Genomic DNA, 26,538 nt, shown 5'->3' with positions numbered 1-26,538 from the left:
CACACGCAAGCCCAAACGTCCCAGGAATTCACCTCTCCTAGGGGAACACATCCAAAGAGAAGAACCACACACGGGGGCAAGCCAACCAGGAAGAATAGCCGGGAGAACGAACGACCAAAAAGAATCACCCACACTCCATATGGTCTCTGCACTTCTCTTTTTATGTGGTTACTCCGCCTCCATAATCCTCTCACAGATCGCCACATCAAACTCCCCACACCAGATGTCAATCTGTCATTAGCGTTGTTATTGCGACATCGGGCGCAACCCGGAAGTGGACCGGTGTTACCGCGACACCGTCCCGAGGGGAACACAAAATTCCGGCGGGACTTAGTTCCGCTTCCCTTTCGTCACCCCGTGACACATGGATCTTACATCTGTCAACAATGGACTGGTGTGAATGGAAAACACCAAAAACAAGGACCTGATGCTGGTGTTTATCTGCATGTTCTTCATGGTAATTTATGATTATGTGAACAATTTAAAAAGGGTAAATTATTGATTTAATCTCTGATGATGATAGAGAAGTGTATGATGTGTGTGTTATTCTGTGTTTCAGTCTCATCCTCACACACTGAGATCAGTGCAGGTCTCTCTGTGACTCTCTTCTGTCGGCTGTATTCATATCCTCGAGTCTCTTGTGGTGATCCGGGTCGTTCTGAGAGAATTCATCTGTTCTGGGTGAATCAGGCTGGTGTTAAATCAGACTCCAGATATCAGATATCATCCTCATCAGATCCCTGTATCATCTCTCTGAATAAAACACTCCTGAATGAAGATCACAACAGAGAGTGGAGATGTGAAGTTACTCACAGAGATCAAGTCAAGACCTCAGTCACATACACTGTCAAGAGTTCAGGTGAGAAATGAATTTCACTGGGGGAAGGGAAGGATGGCATAAAATACAAGGTATAAATTGCCTTATGTTGCTTTTTGTTGTCAGTGCTATTTCTGAGCATAAAAGGGTCCTAAGGGAAGTCTTAAATGATAATAGATGATAGACTCATGAAGCAGTGGAAATTCTCACAGGCTCCATTACATATTTATCATTTCTGTAATGTGAAGCTCAAGTATGATGTGATGATGATGGTCTGTTCCTATGTTCATTATGTTTGAACTGAACTAACATGTATGATCACAGATCTGGCAGAAACTAAAGTCAATATGATTGCTGGATCATTATTCAGAGGTACCACATGTCTTTACATTGTTCATTGTTTCGTAGCTTTGATTTAATTCCCAGTTTCACAGTTTGAGTCTCTTTGTTTTCTCTTGATTCTGTTCATCTGTCCATCTTTCCTGCAGTGATTGTGATTATTGTTGAGTTTGTGGTGTTTGCTGCTCCTACTGTGATTCTTCTTCAGATCATCTGTGCAAGAAGAGCTGGTGAGTTTTTCAGATGATTCAACATTGATCTGAAACAATCTGCACTCATGAGAGCTCAGTAAATGATTTTGTGTTCAATTATTTTGCAGAGAGGAAGGACTCGCAGCAGCCAGAGGAAATAGTGCTGAATATGATGTCAGAATAAAATGCTTTACAAATAACCAATTACAGCAAGATTTATCTTCATGCCAGTGATATTATGGATAATTGCATACAGTTTATGTCGATATTTTCCATACTGTATTGATTGTTTTAAATATAATTTTAAATACAGCGATCAACAATGCAAGACAGGCACCTTTAATATACAGTACAGACCAAAAGTCTGGACACATTACTATTTTTAATGTTTTTGAAAGAAGTTTCTTCTGCTCATCAAGCCTGCATTTATTTGATCAAAAATACAGAAAAACAGTAGTATTGTGAATATTATTACAACTTAAAATAATATATTTCTATTTGAATATACTTTAAAAAAAAATAATTTATTCCTGTGATGCAAAGCTGAATTTCCAGCATCATTCCTCCAGCCTTCAGTGTCACATGTAACATCAGTCGATCACATGATCATTTAGAAATCATTCTAATATTCTGATTTATTATGAGTGTTGGAAACAGTTCTGCTGTCGAATATATTTGATCAATAAAAGGTTAAAAAGAACTGCATTTATTCAACATAAAAAAAAAAAATCTAATAATATATATTCTAATATTATATTTTCTTTACTATCACTTTTATCAATTTAACATCCTTGCTGAATAAAAGTATTGATTTTATAAAAAAAAAGAAAGAAAAAAAACTTTTTATTCATCAAAGAATCCTAAAAAAGTGTCACATGTTCTGAAAAAAAGTTTCCAACTTTGATAATGAATCATCATATTAGAATGATTTCTAAAGGATCATGTGATAATGATCCTAAAAATTCAGCTTTGCATCACAGAAATAAATTATTATTTAAAGTATAATAAATTTAAAACAATTATTTTCACAATATTACATTTTTTTCTGTATTTTTGATCAAATAAATGCAGGCTTGATGAGCAGAAGAAACTTTTTTCAAAAACATTAAAAATAGTAATGTTTCCAAACTTTTGGTCTGTACTGTACATGAATGGTTTTTACAGAAATACTAATATTAATACACACTTTCTAAGTAATTTTGTGTCCTTGACTCATCTGATTGTTACATTGAACTTTTTAAATGTTTTAATAGTCCATATAGATTGATGATGCAACACATGTCTGTTAATTACAATATTGTCACAAACTTTTATTGTCTATTCTCGTTAATTCATCAGTTGAACCATTTAGGCTTTGCTTGTTAGATTTACCTCTTGAGTGTGTTATTGAAGACTTTTAACCAAATCTTCTGCATCATCGTCTGCTTCTACAACTATGTGTGGCAAAGTACCACAGGTGATGGACTCGTGACTCGTCCTCACTATTTAACAATTTGATTGAACTGTTAGTAGCAGCCATCTAACCAAAACAGGTACATTAGAGTTCAAGCACAAAAAAACAGTCTTTACGCAGATGACATATTACTGTATCTACAAGACCCCCCATCAACATTACAAAAACAATTAAACTTATTGATTTTCTAATATTTCTGAATCATTCACCTGAAGTAAATCATCTATTCTTTCACTTTATCCCAACAACCTGAATGTGATAACCCAGACACCACGTATCCCGTCATGCATCAATCTCATCACATATTTAGGCAGTTAGGGTTGTTTAGTCTTAATTTCACTCCATTATTTAAAACAATAAATGATGATCTTCAATGCTTGGTGAACTTACCACTATCAATTATTGAGAATTCTACTGTAAAAAATAAGATCCATTGAATTAAATTGACTGACCTACAGAAACCAATAAAACACAAGCAGAACCAAAGCACCACATGTTTGGGCAAACAGCTTCATAATATATGCAAATGGTTTAATCCAAACCCTTCAAACTTGGGCATATTCGTTCTGATACCAGATCACTCTAAATTGTAATGTAGACACATGGATTTTATGTTAAGCTGCTTTGTAACAATGTGTATTGTGAAAAGCTATATACAAATACATATGAATTGAATTAATAGCAACAGCTCTGTATATATATATATATATATATATATATATATATATATATATATATATATATATATAATCCCCGGTATGCAGGGGGTCCCGGCACCATGAGCTCATTCCTGAGGGGACTGGACAAGGATATTTTGGTCGATCATAAACTTCTACTTCGAAGTCTGAATTGTTCAACCACAGGACTAGATTAATAAGCTCGATCAAAGGAAATCACCACCAGGAAGAGTACAACAGATTGTGTCCTCATCCATCCCTAGCAGAAAACAAGCGCACAGCAACGAGTTGTGATAACTCACCTGATTTGCAAGATATATAAAAAATAAAAATAAAAAAATAAGCAGCGCAACTTTTCCCAACATTGATAATAAACCAGCATTTTAAGCCCTATTCACACGGGACTAGTATTATCTGGGGACCTTGAGTGATTTCACAAGATGGAAAGAAAGATGCTGGCCAAGGCTAAGATATGCCGATTTGCATGAGTCTAATACTATCACAGGTTGGTATTCAGCAAAATATGGTAAGTCATTTGCGGGGGAATTTTTATGTTACACATGACAGACATGACCGATTTGCAGGGAATTAATATCACAAACAACCTGCACTATTATAACAAATGACTGGAGTTCACAGGTAATACTAATCACGTGCGAATAGGGCTTTAGAATGATTTCTGAAGGGTCATGTGACAGAAAACTGGAGTAATGATGCTGAAAATACAGTTAGGCATCACAGAAGTTAATTATATTTTAAAGAATATTAAAATAGAAAAACATTATTTTAAATTAAGTACAATTTAATGATTATTTTTTTCTGTATTTTTAATTTAAAATGCAGGCTTGATGAGAATAAGACACTTTCATAATGCTGCATAATTATCAAAAATGGTAATATAATAAAGTCCTTTCACATCACCATTTCGCCAGCTTACACTCACATAACAGGCCTGTAGGTGGCACTTGGGCTTCATTATTGATGATAGTTTCATGAAATCATAAATGGTGTTCCACACATAAACATAAGGGAACTGAACACTGATTACCATTATTGTGACTTTTAGCACTGCACGGTATATAGCCCAGTGAGTGTATAAAAGACCTACTGTGTATGTGAAATCTAGCAACTGAACACATATCCCAAAATTCTAACTGAGAGACAGAAAAAGTACATAGTCCATAAGTTGGACTTTTTTAAAGATCATAGTTATGCAGCGCCACCTCTTCGGTTGACTGATAAGAACATAAGAAACCCAATCTCGTCTGAAAGTATATTCTCACAGCAGAGGCTTTTGTTTGCTTCATTGTAAAATGTGATTAATTTTTGCTTCAGTCTGTCTTAAGATAAGGACACTAAGTTGGCCATATTCATATTTTGCAATTGTATGTAACCAAATATGAACCTCTGAAGTATCCATTATAATAGATTTTTAATCACTGCAGTTCAATTCAGTTTTCACAGTTACAGACCAAATGCAGTATAATTTACAATTTACCAGTCATTTACTGTTAAATCTACTGTTTTACTGTAATACTTTACAGTATGTTACTGTACTGTACCATGCACTACATTAAAATGTTAATTCATTTCATTTGTTGAAACTGACTGTCTTACATTGGCAGACTGTCATGTTAGCTTAGAAACTATAATGTATAATGTGCTAGTAAGTTGTATTTGAGCAAATTATTACTGTGAACTTATTTTATTTGAGTCTACTAAAAACCCTGCCTTAACCATGTTTTTTTTTTACTCTCTTTTTTTTAATATGCAATTTTATACATACATTTTTTTATAGACACACTTACATTTTCAAAATGAGACTGCAATAGAATAAATAATAATTAATAAATTAATGGTTCACATTTAATACAAACATTAATTCAAATAAAATGTTTCTTATGAATAATCAAAGAAAAAAAAGAAAACATATTAAGAAGAGCATATATTAATAAGAGAGCGTGCCATGAGGCCACCGAGGTATGGACCTATGTAAATTTTTCATGTTTAAATATAAAATGTGTTCTCTAAATGACTAATTTGATGTTGAAAACTCATGTGTTTCTGCATGTATAATGTAGTTTAGACAGTTTGCATAAATGTTTAGCATCTGTAGTGTAAGCATAGCATAACTCCGGTGAGAAGTGACAGAAGCACAGAGGACAGAGGAAAACAGAACACCGGTCACAAATTAGCACATAATGAAGATTTCTTAAGAAAATGTTGAAGGATTTCAGTATAAGCAAAGAGGACACACGTTTTCCTTTGTTGTAAACAAAACTTGGTTCTTGTGAGGCAAGCGTATTCTCACCGGAGCTTATGCTATGCCTACGTACTGCATCAGCCGGAATGCCACTCTCTTGACAGAAATATGACAGTCAGTGGAATCTAGAGATAACAGTTTATAAAGTTTTAAATATGGATATTTTGCTTACACAACCACATTGCTTTACTTCAGAATGCCTTTATTCATCCATTTATTTATTTATTTATTATTTACTTGAATCTTCATTCTCTTTTTTTTTCTTTTTTTTTTTTTTTGTGAACTATCCCTGTAAGTCAAAAGTATATCCTTGTTTGTCTGCGTTCCATTCAGTCTCAGAGCATGTCCACACAAACAAACTGCCTGCCAAAAGTGTATTATTATAATATTTGCCCATGCTTCTTTTTCCACTCCAAAGTTCCAATAATTCCTTCCCACTAAAAGCTGCATGGATATATTTGCTTACTCTGACTGGCTTGTCTATGAAAACGATTTTGATAAAGATTTATATCATTGCCACGATAGGTATTGTCATTTCACCCAGCCCTATCATGCAGTGATGCTTTAAACACATTTCTGTCATGACAAATCTCAGAGGGATTGGCATGATAATGTACAGGACTATGTTAATGTATTTGGTCTTGGAGGAATAGATCTGCTACCCTGCTGCTGCTGAGGCAGAGCAAGTACAGACATGATACTGCCAAGAGAACTACACAGGCTGCTGTGAGAATGTAAGAAATATTACTGCTGCAAATATAACATACATGAAATAACCCCCAAATAGCATATATGAATCACCTCATAGCAGATCTAAACAGGTGGAGCTGGGGAAGGTGGAGGTTTTCTAAAGCAAGCTGCAACTGGTACAGGCAAGCACTAGTCATATATTTAAATATTGAGCAGCTAGCTCATTTTCTACCCACTGCACCATTAGGAGTTTCATGAAACAACAACTGAATAACTATCACAACTAATCTGCACTGAGATGGGCTTCGTTGCCGGTTCTCACACCTTGTCAGACGGATAGGGCTCTGGCTCTGGGGTGTTCCCCATCTCTGTCGCTCCTCTTAGCAATAGCTCATCAGTCGTGGTGTGTTCTGGCTGTTGCTCCGTGCAGCAGGTTGATGATTGGCTGGGCACTGGGTCCGGAGTAGGGCCAATTCATCGGCATAATAAAGGCTGATTTATACTTCTGCGTCGAACCTACACCATAGTCTACGCATAGACGCACATCCTAAACCATAGCCTACACAGTAGCCTGATGTACTTGTACTGCAAGCGCTCGGATTGGTCTGCAAGAACCCCTCCTCCCGTATGTACTTGAGTTTTGTGTGTGTTTATGTTAATATATTTTGATGTTACACCTTCTTATAGAAAATAAAACAAAGCAAAGAACAGAGTGTCTTATTTATTATATTACACAGCATTATACATCACTAGTTGTCCACAACAAACAGTGTTGATCTGCCGTGATACAAGTCCTAGTGGAGATGGAAATAATGTCATATTCTTCTGTTTCCTAGTGGTCTCCTTTTGATTTGATATTTATTTTCCGCCATTAAGGCTATAATGCTTCTCTGACGAGCCACTTCTTCTTTGGCTTTTGTCGTGGTACTGTAGGTTACACAAGCATCATGCCCGTGGACACTGCACACTAGTGGTTTGAGTGTGTACTGCACGTCGACGCGGACAACGACGCAGAAGTAGAAATCAAAACTGATGCTTAGCCTACAGCGTAAAGGTCAGATGCAGAAGTATAAATCAGGCTTAAGCAGTCAGTGGTGAGTTACAGCTCTCAAGCATCCACTCACACTGATCAATTCTGTCTCTCTGATAAAATCAAAGAAGACTTTACTATTTATTTGACATGACCAATTTATTAAAATCATAAAATTTAGATCCTGAAGTCCATTTTCCTTAGTTCTTCTATATTTTTTTTCCTTTCTTGTTTGTACTTCCTACCTTGCAAGAAATGCATGAGGTATTGCTTTTTTTTAACATTACAGTGTTCACATAACTTTTGTGGACGTTTCCCTATCATTTTAAGAGTGCGGTTAGTTTTCTGTCTTTGTAGTTAAAAATTACATATAATTTTCTCCTTTAAAACTTTAAAATCATCCAAAGTCGTTGTTTTATCTTTTTAGTAAAAAGCATTTGACATATGCTTTGGACGTTGCCTTTGTAGACTCTGAGTTGGTACTTCCACCTATGTCATGGCTGAGGAATAAGAGTGCAGGCGCATCACAAAGGTTTTATTTTTATTTATTTTTTTATTTTTTTTTAAGAAAATTACCAATAATTTTGCTAGATAAGACCTTTATTCCTCAGCTAGGATCATGTAGAACCCTTTGAACCTTCATTGAATCTAAGTTTTTAATCTTTAATCTGCGGGCCACCATAAAAGTCCACTGTATTAAGAAAAATCATGGAACATATTTCTCAAAAAATTTAATTTCTTTGTAACTGAAGAAAGAAAGACATAAACATCTTGGATGATAGGGTGAGTAACTTATGAGGAAAATGTGTTTTTGTGTTTGTCATAAAATTATGAATAAATAAAATAACACTGTGTTAATGAAAAAAAAATAATAATAATATGAGGTATGCCTAATTCTGTAAAAATGCAAAATATACAACAAGGCTGAAGAGGTTTTAACAACAGTTTTATTTAGCACAACCAAGGCTGTTTGTGTTACCCAAGGTTTAAATATAGTAACGTATTTTTTTTTTTACTATTGAATAAAAACGTTTAATTTTCGTAAGGTGCAGGGTACAGTAAATCCAAGGGTTAAGGTGAGTTTGTCACCTACTAACTGTTGCATATTCTCTATTTTGTTTTATTATGAAGTTCTTCTTTGTTATTTTCCAGTTACCTGTGTAAGTTTTGTAGCCCTTTGTTATTTTATTATGTATAGCTTCAGCATATCACAGTGTTGGCAACTCAGCCAACAGATTTGCCTTGAAACATTGCCACTGTAAAAAATTGTCCTGTAAATTAACGGTAGTATACTGGCAGCAGGGTTTCCAGCAGTGTACCGTAATTTTACAGTTTTATTACCGTTTTCTGAATTACGGCTTTTTTGTAAATTAACGGTAATATACTGGCAGCAGGGTTTCCAGCTGTGTACCGTTATTTTACAGTTTTCTGAATTACAGCTTTTTTTGTAAATTAACAGTAATATACTGGCAGCAAGGTTTCCAGCGGTGTACCGTAATTTTTCAGGATCATTACTGTATTCTAGTTTTTTTTTTTTTCTAAACCGTAGAACTGGCAATTTTGCCAATCATTAACTTTATTAAAAATATCTGTATTTTAACAAATTCACAAACTGGCATTTCATTTATACTAAAAAGTGGCAGCAAATAGACAGAAAAGAGAAGACCAAGGGGGTATTTCTTATAGAACACTATTTATTTAAGTGCCCAACCAATAATTCAAATGCTTTCTCCAAAAAAAATAAGCAATCAAAATGGAAGAGTCAGTCTTTGTATGTGTTAGAGAAAGATGAGATGAAGAGAGAAGAAAATTAACCAATTTACAAAACAGACAATGTGCAAAATGAACCCTGCAGAAGTCTGTGGACATATTTAAACTAATTTAAGTTGACCATATAAAACACAAAACAAGCAGCCATTTTAGGTCTAGCTTTGTGCTATGAGTACGACAATGCATGGGCATGGACTTGGAGTGTACGTTCCCCTAAAAACAGCCTTTAAGAAATGGCAAACAACTTCTGAACAAGAATCTTATTTTGGTGTAATAAGTCAAAACCTGGCAAGGATTTGTAGAACAGTCCAAGAACGTTTCAGAAGCATAAAACTGTCACCAACTCTGATGCAAGTGTAGCCAGGGAGGGGTGTAGTCTGAAACATAAACATTGAGAAAAATCCTTTTTAAGTTAAAATAACATCAGCAGAATTTTAATAGAATGTAACAAAAAACATGTATACTGCATAATAATATAAAACATTTCAGAAACTTAGGACCCTACGATTTCCACGATGTGAAAAACATGGAGGCAATCACGGAATCAAATCATGAAAACGGAATTAGGCAAATAATGTGGATTGTCACAGAATTTGTCACATTTGTGATGAATACAATAAAATAGTGTTGTACACTAACTGAAATCGCGATGTGGATTAGTGTATTAATGAATAAAAGTTGCAATACTATGTTAGAAGTTGTACTTATAATTTTTGTAAAGTTATCCAAAGGATTAATTAGCTAATCAAAAAAGGGAACACTAGATTAAAGGGGGGGGGGGGGGGTTGAAATGCTATTTCATGCATACTGAAGTTTTTTTACACTGTTAAAGAGTTGGATTCCCATGCTAAACATCGACAAAGTTTCAAAAATTAAGTTGTACGTTTGAAAGTTTGTACGTTTGAAGGAGTATTTTTGTTCCAAAAATACTCCTTCCGGTTTGTCACAAGTTTCGGAAAGTTTTTTTCGAGTATGGCTCTGTGTGACGTTAGATGGAGGGGAATTTCCTTATATGGGTCCTGAGGCACTTCTGCCGGAAGAGCGCGCTCCCGTATAGCAGAGCACTGAGAGCACAACAGACTTCACTGATCAGAGCCAGAGCGTCGCCAAATGTCACAAAAGGAGTGTGTTTTTGGTTGCCAGGGCAAGACAACCCTGCACAGATTACCAAAAGAGAAACAGCATTAAGGGACCAGTGGATGGAGTTTATTTTTACAGAGCATCAACGGAGTTGTGCAAGTGTTTGTGTTTGTTCCCTGCATTTCGAAGATACTTGTTTCACAAACAAGGCCCAGTTTGACGACGAATTTGCGTATCGTTTATTTCTTAAGGATGATGCAATCCCAACGAAAAAGGGTCAGGATTGTGTGTTGGAACCGCAGGCGGTGAGTAAAACTGCTTCAAATATCTCTGCCTCCTTGTTAGTGTGTCCGCCTCCCATGCCGAGACCCGGGTTCGAGCCCCGCTCGGAGCGAGTCATTGCTGCTGCTGCTCTCGTTCAGTTTCATCCTCTGGATCTGATTCTGGATCATAAATAAACGGCTGAATCTGACTGTTAACCATGGTTTGTTTTGGATGATGTTTTTTTTTCCTCACGCTAATGTCACAACTTCCAAACGCTCTCAATGCAAAAGCCTACTGGCGCTAGTGATTCTTTAGCTCCACCCACACGTCACATTAGTTTACAGAAAAGATAATCAATAGCTGCAGCTCTATCCCACATACACAAAAAAAAAAAAATCAAGTGTCTTCACATCAATCCTTCAAAATAAAGGTTTGGTCTAATGTGATGTGATTGTGACGGAAATATATCACTTTTGTACAGTAGAATATGTCATTTTCAAAGTAATATAATAATACAAATAAGAATTATAGTAATAAAAATAATAATAATCATTAAAAATGATGTTTAAGGAATAATTACACAATTGTTATTCCATGTTTTAATTGTAACAGGAATAAAAATGGAATTTGAGAATAAAACGTATTTCTAAAATGTATTTTAACCATTAAGATGTAATTTGAAAAAGTTAAAACAAAACAAAAAAAATCATAAAACATATTTACTTAATTTCTTCGTGAGTGTTAAGTTAAATATTAAGCAGACTTTGAGCAACATTAGTGGACCAACTAAACTGATTAATAGTGTGCATGTACTCAAAAAAAAAAAAAAAAAAAAAAAAAATTCATGGTTTTAATAAAATCATTATATTATTTCAACCTCGAATTTTTTTGTGTGTTTGGATAGTTTTTGTGTAACCTGGGACTGAACAGTCGCAACAACATAGGGGTTGTAATGAGTGCGGACTGTATCCTCTTCAGGGTAGTTCTCAGTGCCACTGACGACTTTTTTTTGGGTCAAATATAGGTTTGTGGATTTTATTTATAAAACCGTTTCTTTGCTGTAAATTATTTTATTTTATGCAATGCAAACTACAGGGGCGCAACATTAGTAACCAAAATGAGTCACACCAGTCTTTTTCAACTGACTACTTTTAAATGTTGATTTTTTTTTTTTGTTAAACAAGTTTAAATGTGAGAAATATTCTGTGTGTGTAAACTGTGAAATCAGTTGTATTAAGAACTGTATTTAATGAAAATGTATGTGTAACTTCACTTGCCTAGATGAAGTCCCATTTGAAGTCCATTCGATTTTTTTGTAGAGTGGCAACCTTTGGATTGACTGTAGTGGACTTCTTATTCACCACCTTCCCCGTCTTCCTGGAGACTACCTCGCCTCGGCAGGTCTTTGAGCCTCTTTCTGGGTTTATTCCATAGAATCATCTAAGGAAAGTTGCATTACACATTACCGAAGTGTATAATAACCATTTTTCAAAATTCTGATTAATTAATTTGGTTTAGAATTTAGATTAATTTTGTAAAACTTTATAATAAGTATAAAGTAATAAAGCACTTATAAATCATTTGCAAACGATCTATATATATATTCTGACTCGTTTCGATTTAATGTGGATCTACATGCCTTTCTCCTATTTTCTCCGTGTCTGGCATGTGTATAAAACCACATTTGACAGTGTTTCAGATGATGAACTGAAAAAACTGAAATGGAAGAACACAAGTAGAACACAGGAGAAAGGTTGAGGTAACTAGTTTGCAAATAATTTATTACTTTACTACTGTATACTTATTATAAAGTGTTACCACAGATTCTAAGAGAGTGATTAAAACATACGCAAAAAGGAAAACACTTACCTTTGAAAAAACTCTAACGTGCAACAGGCCTCCTCTTGATACTGCAGATTGAAGATGTAGTGCACAGCAAACACTTGCAACTGCAGTCAAAAATGTTGACTGGACACTCACAAAAAGAAAAGAAAAAAAAGAAGCAATATTAACAATTGTGCACAACAGCAATGTTAACAATTTTAGATCTCAGCCATCAGTAAATGTTTCTTCTTCATCATGTGCAATGACACACTAACCCAGCAAAATCAGATGAGGATTGGCAGGTAGATTGAGTGTCTTCTCAACCTCAGATGCAGATGCTGCAACCTGTAGAGAACACACAATACACAAATAATATTACATAATATAATGTGGTGAAGTGGAAAGAAGAAAATTAAATACTTACATCTGCATGTGAAACCAGTCCATCTTCATGTTCCTGGAAGTGGGACATTAACGTTAGAATCTTGACAAGCAGGTGTACCATATCTTTGTTCTCATCCAGGGACATCCTCCAACTTTTCATTAAAAACACTTAAAAATATTCTGTCTACTGCTCTCTCCTCTTCCTCTCTCTCTAACTCTCTCTCTCTCACACACACACACACACACACTCACTCACTCACTCTCTCTCTCACACACACACACTCTCTCTCTCTCTCTCACACACACACAAAACTGTATTTGAGGCTGAGGAACAAGTTAGAATGTAAGTGAATGAAGTAACGTTTCCTCTGTGATATAGAGATTTGTGCCAATAAATCCAGTGCAAAATTAAAATTAAAATGTGCTCACATACAAAGCCCACTTTATTAATAATAAGTTCGCATATATTTAGATTACACTCTAACTAGTTTTAGATACGACTTATATTGAAAGACTAATGTGTCACTCCGAAAAAAACAAACGTTTCTCACCATAACGTTAACGCTACTCTTTCCATCTATCAAGTCAAGTGCTCATGCAAAAGGCGATGAGTTTATGCTTCCTAAGTAAAATTAAGTTTACAGGCCTATTTTCGATTTCCCAATATATAAGGATAATATATAAGTTACCAACTTTATACGCACCTAACTTAGCAACATTAATGCAAATAAAACAAATCCTCCATTTTAAACTACACTGGGTTGGCGCCAATGCAAAATGTAAATATAATTGTGCAAATAAGTGTTTCAGAAAATCAGGAAAACACACTTACTTCATATCCTCGTTATCTGCAATCTGTAATCGAGATTATATTTGAGATAATATCCGTTTTATTCACAGAGACTTTTCTCTGGTATCAGACGCTAACCGTTGCTCCCCTCCCCCACCGATCACGTGCTCATCTTGTTGCCAAATATGTTCAATTCATATCCAATTAAATAATCAGCGAACGCAAGTATTTTATATTTAACTATTTACAAGTTTAACATTTACAGGATTTTACACCAGGAAAAAAAAAAACGATGCAAATCCTTCACAAACACACTCATACACACTTAACTTTCAGGAGAAATTTGTAAAAATTGCATACATGCTAGTTCACCGTCTTGGCAAGATTTGTCAAAGGTAAATTCAAATATTGTGCCCACATAAAAAAAACGCTGCAGTTTAAGATAAAAATGTATTCAGACTTTGATCTGCTTACCTGTAAATGAGCCTCAACTTGAGATGAAATCCATAAAACTTTGAAACCATGCTCCTCCATGCGTCAGCTAGCCTTTGGTTCCCCCTCTCCCACCGATCACGTGTGCATTTACGGTAAGACACCGTAATTTTAGAAAACAGTTCAGTACTGTATATTTACGCTGTTAATATGCTGTAAATTTACAGAAATTTATGTGGAACAGAGTCCTCACAAAAGTCTATATATATATATATATATATATATATATATATATATATATTATATTATATTATATTTGGTTAGATATAAGCTTTGTGCAGCACTTCCTTACATTATGCAAACTCAACAAGTTTTAACCATTTTCTTTTCTTTTTTTTTTTGGTGAAAACTGCATCAGAGGGGGAGGACTTTTCTGCTCCCTCATATTCTGCAGGGACAACATTGCAAGTACTGCAAAAGATCTCCAGAAATGTGCTGACTCCTGCCCAAAGCGGAAAGAAAAACAGACAGTATACCTTTTACAAATACATTTAGGACATGATTTTGTGTGTGTGTTTACTGTTTATTTTTTTGTATTTTGTATCAGTGGTTGCAAATTAGTTTTTTTCTGCATTTTGCTTTTGTAAAAGATCTGTTATACTGTTATATCAGTTTTTTTTTTTTTTAATAATAAAAATATATCTTTGGTAACTTGTGGTCTTTGGACCTTACATTTAACTATTTAATACAGTTCACTGTTAATAGCTTTAAAACATAGCTATTGTAGCATAACTAAAATTAATGTTACACTTATATGTAACAAGAGGTTATATAACAAGGTCTCACATTAAATTAAAGCCCGCAGATGTTACACTACACGTAACAAAAGGGTAACAAGGTTTCACTTTAAATTACAGCCTTTAGATGTTACACTTGCACAGTAGCTTAAAAAAATAAATTAAAATAAAACCTATGCAGGAAATACATCATCACAATCTTTGAAAAATGTCCATTATACATTGGAAAAGCATTTCTCAAGTGCTTTAAATGGCAACTTTGCCTGTGTCACAGCACACATATCCAACAATATATGTCTTTTATAGTCTCTAAATGCTATTCTAGAAAGTTCACATGCAACTGCTTTATGTGTGAACAAGAATTGATGTGGAAACCTTCTCAGTAAGAAACCAGTTTTATCAGAAATAATGTAATGTTATTTCTACTGTAAGTTTTAACAGCATGTTGGAAACTGCTAAAAGAGAGAAGTGAAACTAACAGAAAGGCACTTGTGTGCAGGGATGAGGTCAGTACGCTGGACTCAGACCATACATGGGTTCAGCTCGTGTGGCTGACACGAAAGAAGACTTTTCACACAAATGTGAGACAACACTTCTCCATTACATACTGGAATATAGTGCAACTCGAGCAGATTTTTTTAACACTCAGTCTGTAGATCAGAGGAAGTGAACAAACACAGGAAGAGCTGGGAGTGTTTAAAGAAAGAGTTTATCATACAGTATAATGAAGAGAAAGACTGAGAGAAAGAGAAAATGTCTGATGAGTGTCATCTGTGTCTGCTGGGACTGATCTTTCTCTCTTCACTTCTCTCAGGTAAAGACATCTGTTTTCTCTTCAAGACACTCAGTGGAATCAGTCTGAGAACGATGATCAGTTTATTCTTGCCCATGTTCCCGTTGTGCTCTCAGAGTCTCGTCGTTACACACAGAACACACTGGATTATTCCTAACATAGTGTTTGAGATTCCAACAGCTCTCTGATAAAAAAACAATAGTTTAATCTGGAGTGTGCTGTTCAGGAAAAAAATATAATGTTTTGAATATTCAGATTTTTATGTTGGTGTGTTTTATGTTTTTATTTATTAATATATAACATTCATTTATTAATATTTAACATACTGATCAGTCACATGTTCTTGTGTTTTAGGTATCAGTGGAGTGGATTATGATCATGTGTTCATCAGTTCTGGTGAAGATGTCCGTCTGCCCTGTAATAATGCTCTTCATGACTGTAACTCAACTACATGGCTCTATAATAACAGATTCAGTCATTCAGAAGCAGTTGAACTGATTGGTTTAGGGAAAAAGAAGAAAGACACAGAGAGTCATGAGAGACTGAGTCTGGGGTCTGACTGCTCTCTGAACATCAGGAACATCTCAACAGAAGATTATGGATCTTACATCTGTCAACAATGGACTGGTGAGAAGAAAGACCAAAAACAAGAACCTGATGCTCGTGTTTATCTGCATGTTCTTCATGGTAATTTATGATTATGTGCTCAATTTAAAAAGGGTAAATTCTTGATTTAATCTCTCCTGATGACTGTAGAGTGTGTGATGTGTGTGTTATTCTGTGTTTCAGTCTCATCCTCACACACTGAGATCAGTTCAGGTCTCTCTGTGACTCTCTTCTGTCAGCTGTATTCATATCCTCGAGTCTCTTGTGATGATTGGATCCGTTCTGAGAGAATTCATCTGTTCTGGGTGAATCAGACTGGTGTTAAATCAGACTCCAGATATCAGATATCATCCTCATCAGATCACTGTATCATCTCTCTGAATAAAACACTCCTGAATGAAGATGACAACAGAGAGTGGAGATGTGAAGTTACTCAGAGAGATCAAGTCAAGACCTCAGTCACATACACTGTCAAGAGTTCAGGTGAGAAAACATCTCATTATCAGTTTTAGAGTCTCATAATGTCAGTATCATTAAGGACTGTTAGAGTCACTGAAGCAGAACAAACCGAGAAACAAAAGCTTCTTTCAGTCTGACAGAAGAAACTCAGAGTACTGCTGCAAACTAATGAACTGCAGTCGAGTTTAACAGTCCAGAACCTGCTCCTGGGAATAATGAACAAATTGTGACTTGACAGCAAATTTTGTGTACTTCCTGCACAACCGTCTGTGTGTGACATCACCTCCCAATACAAACACACCCCTGGTTTAGTCCCACCCCTGTCACTGATTGACAGGTATCCGTGTCAGGCATCAGAAATTAAAATGCAAAAGGAATTGTGATTCCATTTTTTTGGGGCAGGTTACATGCGTGACACAGAGAGAGTGAAAAAGCAGATGCGGTAATTAATACTGTTTTTAATACTGCTCCAGGTGTGTGTTCACGGTGTGTGTGATCACTGCTGTGCACTTTGGATGGGTTAAATGCAGAGCACTCTGAGTATGGGTGACCATACTTGACTGTATGTCCTGTCACTTTCACTTAAAATATGACAGTCTCACTTGTAAGACAAGGTAAATTTCAGTTGCAAATTAACTTTGTGACACAGCCCTGGACACTTTGTGTCTTTTTGCCCCTGTAACCCAGTTTCTTCCGAATTTGGTTTGAATAGTTCATGGGTGTGTTTAGTTTTCCCTCATCATGTGTTCCGTGTCCCTGTTAATTTAATTATTCATTGCACCTGTTTTTCCCCAGTTATCCTGTCTTTACAAGCCTTGTCCTTTAAGTTGTTTTGTCGGGTCTACAAACCACATACGTGTGTCTTCCTCAGTGTTCCATGTTGGAAATACTCTTTCACTTACCCTCGGCTCCGTGTTCCTTCCGTCACATATTGTGACAGAAGATCCAACCTAAAAAAAGTTAAATTGTGTGTCTCCCCTCCATTTATTTCCATAGTGTGTCCATGGATCCCTTCCTTTGCACCGAGTTCTTCCTCCTCCTGCCAGAGCAGAAAGGTCGTGCTCTCGAGGAACATAAGAGACAGTTCCTACTGCTAGCTAATGTCACCAGCTACTAGGATGACCCACTCTGTACTTTCTATAACACCAGCCTGAACACAGAGTGCAGAGCATTGTCATCCGAAGATGGTCCTCGGGAGAAATTCTCTGCCTTTGTGGAATGGACTCACCACTTACTATCTGCCCTGAGGAGGATCGCGCTGGATCCACTACCGACCCAGAGCCCAGCCCACAATCACAAATGACGGAAAGCCAGAGTGTAACCCGTCAGACCAGGTATGAGAGCCGGCGACAGTGCCACCACGAGAGAGCAAGCCACGGACTGTGTGAGTGCGGAGTGGAGCTCCACCACCTGCATCACGGCTGAGGGTGAGCAGAATATGAAATGCCAAAAGGGCCAAAATGAGGAGGTGGATTTTTTTTTTGGTGTAGGAATCTGAACTGGAGGACGAACTGCCCCCTCTCCTCTCTTCAACGTCTCCACTGGTCCCTTCCAGCCCTCCTTCATCTTTGGTTTCCTCGTCCAGCCCTAAGGGGGCTTCCTATCTTCCAGTGCCTGTTCCCCAGTGAAGCCCAGGAAGCACTCCAGTGTCGGCTCAAGCTCCGGTGCTCACTCCAATTTCGGCTCCAGTCCCAGAGCTCTCTCCAGTGTCGCCTCCAGCCCCAGAGATTACTCCAGTGCTTGTTCCTATAAAGAATCCTCCAAAATGCCTGCCCTCCCACCTGCTCCTGTCTCCCTCACCTCCGCCTCCAGCCCTCCTCCGTCCTTGGTTTCCTCGTCCAGCCCTGAGGGGGCTTTCTATTCTCCAGTGCCTGTTCTCCAGTTCCCCTCCACCACTGTCGTCTAGCAGCCCCTCTTCTAGCCCACCATCTTTGCGGTGCAAGCTTTGCGAGACTGCCATCCTCCAGGGCCGCTATGGTGGAGTTTCCTTCACCTCCGCCTCCAGCCTCCGAGGCCTGGATTCTGCCTCGGGCCATTGACCTCTTGGCTCTACCATAGCTTCTATCTCCCTCCTCTCCGCCGTGGCCCAGCAGTCCACAAGCTCCACCCGACTCCCCACGACCATCCTACACCTCGGGGTCTCCACTCCTCTGGCTTCGCCTAATCCCTCTGCCCCTCCTGCTCCATCAGGCTCCTTCATCCCCTCAGCTCCACCTCAGTCCTCTTTCACTCTGGCTCCAAATCTTCATCTTTAGATGTTCCTTACACCTGTTACCCCAATTATCCTGTTTTTATAAGCGTTTTCCTTTTTTAGATCAGTTTTGTCGGGTCTACAAACCACATACGTGTGTCTTCTTCAGTGTTCCATGTTGGATATATACCCTGTGTTGGATTAATAAATTCTTCTTTCTCTTATCCTTGGCTCCATGTTTCTTCTGGACAGCATATTGTGACACTTTGCTTGGCAGTCACTGTGCGTTCGCAAAAGTGAAAACACAAACGGTTATGCAAGATTTGAAACTGGGTTTGGATGATGTCAAAATTAATGCGTCAACGTATGAAAAACGTAATTGAAAATAACAATTTTAGCAATTCCTTTTGAAAACATACTACTTTTGTAGAATAGATAATTGTAGTTTTGGATGATTAAATTTTTTTTACAAGATATGGTATAGAAAAATACTTCAAAGAAACCACGGTTTTATAGTTTGAAGCATCTGAACTAACATTCATCTTTCACAGCTCAAGCTGATTCAGGGACAGCAGGGATTACTATACAAGGTACCGTCAAATTAACTTTCTCTGTCATTTTACTGAATTGCCTTGTGCCCAGTTTAAATGCATGTAATCACTTAACATAAAAGAGTAGTTTCACTGAAATAAAGCAATGAAAATGAAGTGTTACATTATAGATTTTGAAAGTCAATGATAAGTTATTTTAGACTTTTTGAAGAGTTCCTGTTGAAGATTTATGGTTATAACTGAGCTGAAGAGTAGAGCTCATTGTCTGGTTGTAGATGATGACTGTTGTGTCTGTTGTGTCATGCAGTCAATATAGATGTGTTAATAGCAGTGCAGTGATAAACAGTGTTTTATTTTAGCTGTATATTTCAGCTGTAGTCAGTATAATAAGTTGTTTTGAGGATTGCTGCTCTTAACACTCACATGTTTTAGAATCAAATTAACTATTTATCATTTTATTTGTATCAGCCATCTGTCTATATTTGGTTAAACACAGTTTTGCCGATTGTGTCTCTCTGTATCGTCTCTCTCTCAGTGATTATGATTGTTGCCGGCACTTCATTCATTCTTCTCCTTCTTGCTCTGATTCTTTGGCTGATGATGCATAAAAAAAGATCCGGTGAGTTTCTAGAGTTCAGTCCAGAACATCTTACTCAGTATTAAAGAGAGGTAAACTAATGTGTGTATTCTGTAGTACTAGAGTCTTCTGGACTCTCAGAAATCACTTGTCATCTGCTTTAGAGACTGTATTGAGTGTTCGTAACTGTTCCCATCTCATTATATTTCAGCTGTCAGAAGAGCAACTGATGACTCTGTGGTGAGTTTTGTAGGTTGATCATGAGCTGTTAGTGTTTCATGAGCTCCACAGAGGTCTGATTCTGAAATATCATACTATTATTACTCACATTAGATCATGACAAGAATATTTCTACTGTTTCTGCTCTAAAGCTCGGCGATAGAAATAAACAGAATGGAAACAGTGACACAATCAAACATTTCCATTCATCCTACTCCTGCTGAACAATATGATTCATCTTCAGTGATTTGTGTATATTTTCATATCTGTGTATATTTGACAGTTACTCTGTCATGTTACGATAGGATCCATCATCCAGAGCTGGGAACAACTCATTGTTTTGTGAGTCACAAGTAAATTTTGAGTCTTTGCATTCAAGTCTAGAGTCAAGACGGACAAGTCCAAGTCGAGATGTAAGTCCTCATCTTTATGCTACAAGTCCTAAACAAGTCATTAGTTCTGTTTTTTTTCCAAATTATCATCTCTGTATTCATTACTACAGTTCATTTCATGTCATTAATAGTCAATAGTAAGTATAATTAAGTATCATAAGAATAAATATATAATAATTAGTGGTGGTTCGTGGAGGAATGAATCACTGCTTGTGAACAAATCGTAGGCCTAAGTGAATTACTAATTTATTTAATGTTCACCGTTTCATTTTTAAATAATTCAGTGATTTTAATGAATCATTTAAGTCAAATTTATAACTTGCCAATATGTAAACCAGATGCTAATTTATCGCCACCTTTTGGCATAGGTCTACTGAACTAGACATAGTTTTGAAGAAGCTGAAAGATAAATATATCCAATAGTTATAATGTATCGGCTAAAAATCCTTAATAACAATAAGAATCCATCAGTGAATGGATTTAATAGACGGAAGGAATGAATAAATGTGTTGCAACTATATTATTTTATGTTGATACATAATATATTCCTTTAACAAATATTGATAACAACAAATGATTCAAATGTGATGCTGTCATGGAGAGGAGTGCAAAACGGAAATATAGTTACAGTCATGAGAGTGCACTGTCTAAGTCAAGTCTTGAGTAATGTGACTCAAGTCCACAACTCTGCTGTCATCATAACATCGCGTGTGTGAATATTGGAGAGTTACTCTGGTCGCGTTACGGTAGGATCGGTCATCGTAACATCGCGTCTGTGAATATTGGAGAGTCACGCTGGTCGCGTTACAGTAGTATCGGTCATCGTAACATCGCGTCTGTGAATATTGGAGAGTCACTCTGGACGCGATACAGTAGTATCGGTCATCGTAACATCGCGTCTGTGAATATTGGAGAGTCACTCTGGTCGCGTTACAGTAGGATCGGTCATCGTAACATCGCGTCTGTGAATATTGGAGAGTCACTCTGGTCGCGTTACAGTAGGATCGGTCATCGTAACATCGCGTCTGTGAATATTGGAGAGTTACTCTGGTCGCGTTACAGTAGGATCGGTCATCGTAACATCGCGTGTGTGAATATTGGAGAGTCACTCTGGTCGCGTTACAGTAGGATCGGTCATCGTAACATCGCGTCTGTGAATCTTGGAGAGTCACTCTGGTCGCGTTACAGTAGGATCGGTCATCGTAACTACGCGTCTGTGAATCTTGGAGAGTTACTCTGGTCGCGTTACAGTAGGATCGGTCATCGTAACATCGCGTCTGTGAATCTTGGAGAGTCACTCTGGTCGCGTTACAGTAGGATCGGTCATCGTAACATCGCGTGTGTGAATATTGGAGAGTCACTCTGGTCGCGTTACAGTAGGATCGGTCATCGTAACATCGCGTGTGTGAATATTGGAGAGTCACTCTGGTCGCGTTACAGTAGGATCGGTCATCGTAACATCGCGTGTGTGAATATTGGAGAGTCACTCTGGTCGCGTTACAGTAGGATCGGTCATCGTAACATCGCGTGTGTGAATATTGGAGAGTCACTCTGGTCGCGTTACAGTAGGATCGGTCATCGTAACATCGCGTATGTGAATATTGGAGAGTCACTCTGGTCGCGTTACAGTAGGATCGGTCATCGTAACATCGCGTCTGTGAATATTGGAGAGTCACTCTGGTCGCGTTACAGTAGGATCGGTCATCGTAACATCGCGTGTGTGAATATTGGAGAGTCACTCTGGTCGCGTTACAGTAGGATCGGTCATCGTAACATCGCGTGTGTGAATATTGGAGAGTCACTCTGGTCGCGTTACAGTAGGATCGGTCATCGTAACATCGCGTCTGTGAATATTGGAGAGTCACTCTGGTCGCGTTACAGTAGGATCGGTCATCGTAACATCGCGTGTGTGAATATTGGAGAGTCACTCTGGTCGCGTTACAGTAGGATCGGTCATCGTAACATCGCGTCTGTGAAAATTGGAGAGTCACTCTGGTCGCGTTACAGTAGGATCGGTCATCGTAACAACGCGTCTGTGAATATTGGATAGTCACTCTGGTCGCGTTACAGTAGGATCGGTCATCGTAACATCGCGTCTGTGAATATTGGAGAGTCACTCTGGTCGCGTTACAGTAGGATCTGTGATCGTAACATAGCGTCTGTGAATATTGGAGAGTCACTCTGGTCGCGTTACAGAAGTATCGGTCATCGGAACATCGCGTCTGTGAATATTGGAGAGTCACTCTGGTCGCGTTACAGTAGGACCGGTCATCGTAACATCGCGTCTGTGAATATTGGAGAGTCACTCTGGTCGCGTTACAGTAGGACCGGTCATCGTAACATCGCGTCTGTGAATATTGGAGAGTCACTCTGGTCGCGTTACAGTAGGACCGGTCATCGTAACATCGCGTCTGTGAAAATTGGAGAGTCACTCTGGTCGTGTTACAGTAGAATCGGTCATCGTAACATCGCGTCTGTGAATATTGGAGAGTCACTCTGGTCGCGTTTCAGTAGGATCGGTCATCGTAACATCGCGTCTGTGAATATTGGAGAGTCACTCTGGTCGCGTTACAGTAGGATCGGTCATCATAACATCGCGTCTGTGAATATTGGAGAGTCACTCTGTTCGCGTTACAGTAGGATCGGTCATCATAACATCGCGTCTGTGAATCTTGGAGAGTCACTCTGGTCGCGTAACAGTAGGATCGGTCATCATAACATCGCGTCTGTGAATCTTGGAGAGTCACTCTGGTCGCGTTACAGTAGGATCGGTCATCATAACATCGCGTCTGTGAATCTTGGAGAGTCACTCTGATCGCGTCAGAGTAGGATCGGTCATCATAACATCGCGTCTGTGAATATTGTAGAGTCACTCCGGTCGCGTTACAGTAGGATCGGTCATCATAACATCACGTCTGTGAATATTTGAGAGTTACTCTGGTCGCGTTACAGTAGGATCTGTGATCGTAACATCATGTCTATATAATAGATGTTCATTAAACCTGTAGGTGAGATGAACATGACTCTGTTTCTCCTAACTGTTTGTAGCAGCTGTGTGAAATAATGAGTCTGCTTCACACAGTAGTGATGGATGGGCCTTTAACAGCTTGATTTACTGTATTTTCACTGGTGTTTAGGAGCAGACAGATGATGTGACTTATACTGAAGTTACTGCGGTCAGTAAAGACAGAGCCAAGAACAAGGTGAGCAAACACTTCTTGTCCTCTCATGGATGTCCTCCTTCTCTCAGTGTGACCTGTATCTCTCTTATTCTGATATAAATGTGTGGTGAACTGAGCTCAAACCTCATGCTGTAATAACTGTGGGTTGAAACAGTCACTGTGATGTTGATACAGGTTTGCTGTGATGATAAAGTGACTTACGCTTCCATCGGAGGAGCAAAAGCCGGAGATCAGGAAGACTGCAGTCAACTTTACGCTTCTGTGAACAAGAACCATCACAAATCAGGAAAATAATCATAAGATAATCACACCAGCAGAGCAATATGAGCCTTATGTAACTGACTCTTCATGGTTTCAGTCAGTGCCATTATATATACGTTCAATGTTTTTACATGTTAAGAAGCAAGTTATTGGTTATTCTGGTCAGTAAGTGATGTTTTTTTTTACAATATATTTCCGTGTGTCTTTTTTATTAATTTAGACTCTGTTTGCACAAAGTCTAGAAAATAGAGGAGAGTTTAACTCTCTTAGATCTATCTAATATTATCTTGAGTGATTAATTAACTGTCAGCTTGCACTAATTATTGCAAAGCTACTGTTGATGATGATGTAAGTGTTTATCATAATATGACAGTAATGATCTTTTGGTGTTTGAACCGTTTGAACAGTTGCTTTCAGCAATACTTGTAAAATTATATTGTATGTGTCACTAAAAAATGTCCACTTAAAGTTTACTTTTGTACACTAGTCCTGGTTTCACAGAGAGCTTAAGTCAGGACTATACTGTTTAAAATTTGTGCAAGTTTAATTAAAATATAGTAAAAAAAAAATGCTACAGAGGAAAAAATACTGTAAATAACAGTAAGTTTCTGTACTACATACAGTGGAAAACTGTAAAAGATCTAACCAGATGATTCATGTCATTGTACAGTAAATTATCATAAAACAATGTATAATTTACGGTCAATAACTAAACAGGTATCCCCTGACAATCACAGTTGAAAGTATTTTGTTTAAATAATCATGTTTCTTAATAGTTTTTGTAATCATTAATCTACATTAATTGTTTTATGTTATATCTGCTGTTGTTTAATGTATGTTTATTGCATTATTTAAGAGTTGTTTGTGTTACCCTGATGGTGTTTTGTCTGTGGATTGTACTGATTGGAAGGACAGGAAATGGAAAGAGTTCAACATGAAACACTATTCTGGGAAGAGATGATCAAAGCCAGATGTGATCCGATTCAGTGATGTCTGCATGTGAAAAGAGAATTGGTGAAGTTGATGGTCGATCAGTAGCTGTGGTTGATACTCCAGGACTCTTTCACACATCACTGTCAAATGAACACGTAGCAGAAGAAACTGTGAAATGTGTTTCACTCTCGTCTCCTGGACCTCATGTGTTTGTCATTGTGTTGAGATTAAGGATATTCACACAGGCTGAGATGAGCACTAAAGATCTGATCAAGAAGATCTCTGGTCCAAAATCTGCTCCGTTCAGCATCGTTCTGTTCACTGGAGGAGACGATCTTGAGAATTGGTCCATAGAAGATTATGTGAGACAACATTCTTCAGAACTGAAGAAACTGATCAGAGATTGTGGAAACACATTCCTGGTTTTCAGTAACAGAGAAAGACAAGACAGAACTCAAGTGATTCAACTGTTAAACATGATAGAAGAGGTGAAGAACAGTAATCAGGGTCGATACTTGTTTGAGGAGGCTGAGATGTCCACACTGAAAAAATTATACTTTGGACCAACAAAAAAAAAAAAAAAAAAAAAAAAAAAGCTGTAATTTGTTACAGCTACATTTATTAGTTTTTCTCAAACTAAATTTTTGATTTGGTTGAAACTTTTCATATAATTAAAAATTACATTGAAACAAAGTTAAAATATAGTTTTTTTTATGGACACCAAATCATTATTTTTACTTTGGAAAAACGTACTTTTTACCATAACATCCAAGTATAAATTTGACTTTGGACTAAACTAAATAAATTGCTGTAATTTTGTTACAAGCAATATTGTTACATTAACTTAAGTTAAATTTCTGAAATTTTTCATAACATCTAAATCAATTTATTTTCTTTAGTCACAAGATAAAACTTTACTTAAATGTAGGTGAATATATATTTTTGTTGAGTTACCATAAATAAAGACAGGTTCTACTTGTCAGCCTGGTGAGAGAGTGTATCCTTGTCACCCCTTTGAGAAGTCTTTGTATATCCGTGAGTGTTTCTTTGTAGTTAGTGTTCTAGTGTTTTGAGTCTTTGTTTATCGTGTCAACATAGTCCTGTTAAGTTATTTTGAATCTGCACTAGTCCTTGTTTTCCCCCTCGTGGGTTTTGTTTTCCCCTTTTTGTGTTTAATAAACCCTTCGTGATGTGATTCCTGTCTGCATTTGAGTTCCTCCTTGCCAAACCCTGACAGAAAGAGGTTTGACTGAGAGAAAAGCATTACAGGTAAAGAAGAAATCATGTGATTTTTGTACATTTAATGTGTTTGAAAGACAAAAGCCTTCTAAAGACATACTACATCGTCAAATAACCTACTTACTAATAATTCAAATAAAAATAAATTCATGTTCAATTGTAGTTGATGCAGTGTTGAAATATTGAGAAAACCACTGAAATTATTTCTGTAAATGCTGCGATGTCTCTTGATTTGCTGTGTATTTATTTCTACCGGACTCGTGATTGGCTTTAGTGTGAATGCCAATGAAACTGGAAGACTTTCTGAGTGTGTGCAAGCGGTAGACTATTTTAG

The 26,538-nt window shown here is 37.3% G+C and overlaps 2 protein-coding genes, 1 long non-coding RNA gene and 1 pseudogene across 3 annotated transcripts; 3 read left to right on the top strand and 1 right to left on the bottom strand.

Annotated features, from left to right (window-relative positions):
* Positions 1-369: 369 nt before the first annotated feature.
* LOC127943340 (uncharacterized) lies at positions 370-24,065 on the top strand (the record flags this gene model as incomplete). The annotated part of the gene is made up of 7 exons (XM_052539710.1): positions 370-457; positions 560-859; positions 19,402-19,440; positions 19,937-20,020; positions 20,190-20,218; positions 23,727-23,792; positions 23,946-24,065. Coding segments are annotated over 7 exons (726 nt in total), but the record flags the coding sequence as incomplete, so codon positions are not given.
* On the bottom strand, positions 12,552-13,949 carry LOC127956024 (uncharacterized). Its single transcript, XR_008153423.1, has 3 exons — positions 13,615-13,949; positions 12,823-12,855; positions 12,552-12,743 (listed from the first exon to the last, which is right to left on the bottom strand). It is a non-coding gene; the product is annotated as an uncharacterized LOC127956024 (long non-coding RNA).
* LOC127956009 (uncharacterized) lies at positions 15,467-19,074 on the top strand. The gene is made up of 4 exons (XM_052553758.1): positions 15,467-15,615; positions 15,949-16,281; positions 16,384-16,683; positions 17,656-19,074. Exons 1-4 carry the CDS (start codon positions 15,555-15,557, stop codon positions 17,754-17,756), a joined length of 795 nt encoding a protein of 264 aa, XP_052409718.1. The 5' UTR covers positions 15,467-15,554; the 3' UTR covers positions 17,757-19,074.
* Positions 20,202-26,308, top strand: LOC127956017 (GTPase IMAP family member 9-like; annotated as a pseudogene).
* The last annotated feature ends 230 nt before the right edge of the window (positions 26,309-26,538 follow it).

Source organism: Carassius gibelio, chromosome A3 (assembly GCF_023724105.1).
Source record: "Carassius gibelio isolate Cgi1373 ecotype wild population from Czech Republic chromosome A3, carGib1.2-hapl.c, whole genome shotgun sequence".
In the NCBI taxonomy this organism is placed as follows: domain Eukaryota; kingdom Metazoa; phylum Chordata; class Actinopteri; order Cypriniformes; family Cyprinidae; genus Carassius; species Carassius gibelio.
Note: the sequence above shows the minus strand (reverse complement) of the source record. Positions and strands in the feature narration are given on the sequence as shown.

Bases quoted from the DNA above. Each gene is read 5' to 3' on its own strand.
- LOC127956009 (XM_052553758.1), top strand. From the start codon at position 15,555: ATGTCTGATGAGTGTCATCTGTGTCTGCTGGGACTGATCTTTCTCTCT. The intron at 16,282-16,383 runs GTAATTTATGAT...TCTGTGTTTCAG, and splicing joins TTATCTGCATGTTCTTCATG to TCTCATCCTCACACACTGAG. The intron at 16,684-17,655 runs GTGAGAAAACAT...TTATTTCCATAG, and splicing joins ATACACTGTCAAGAGTTCAG to TGTGTCCATGGATCCCTTCC.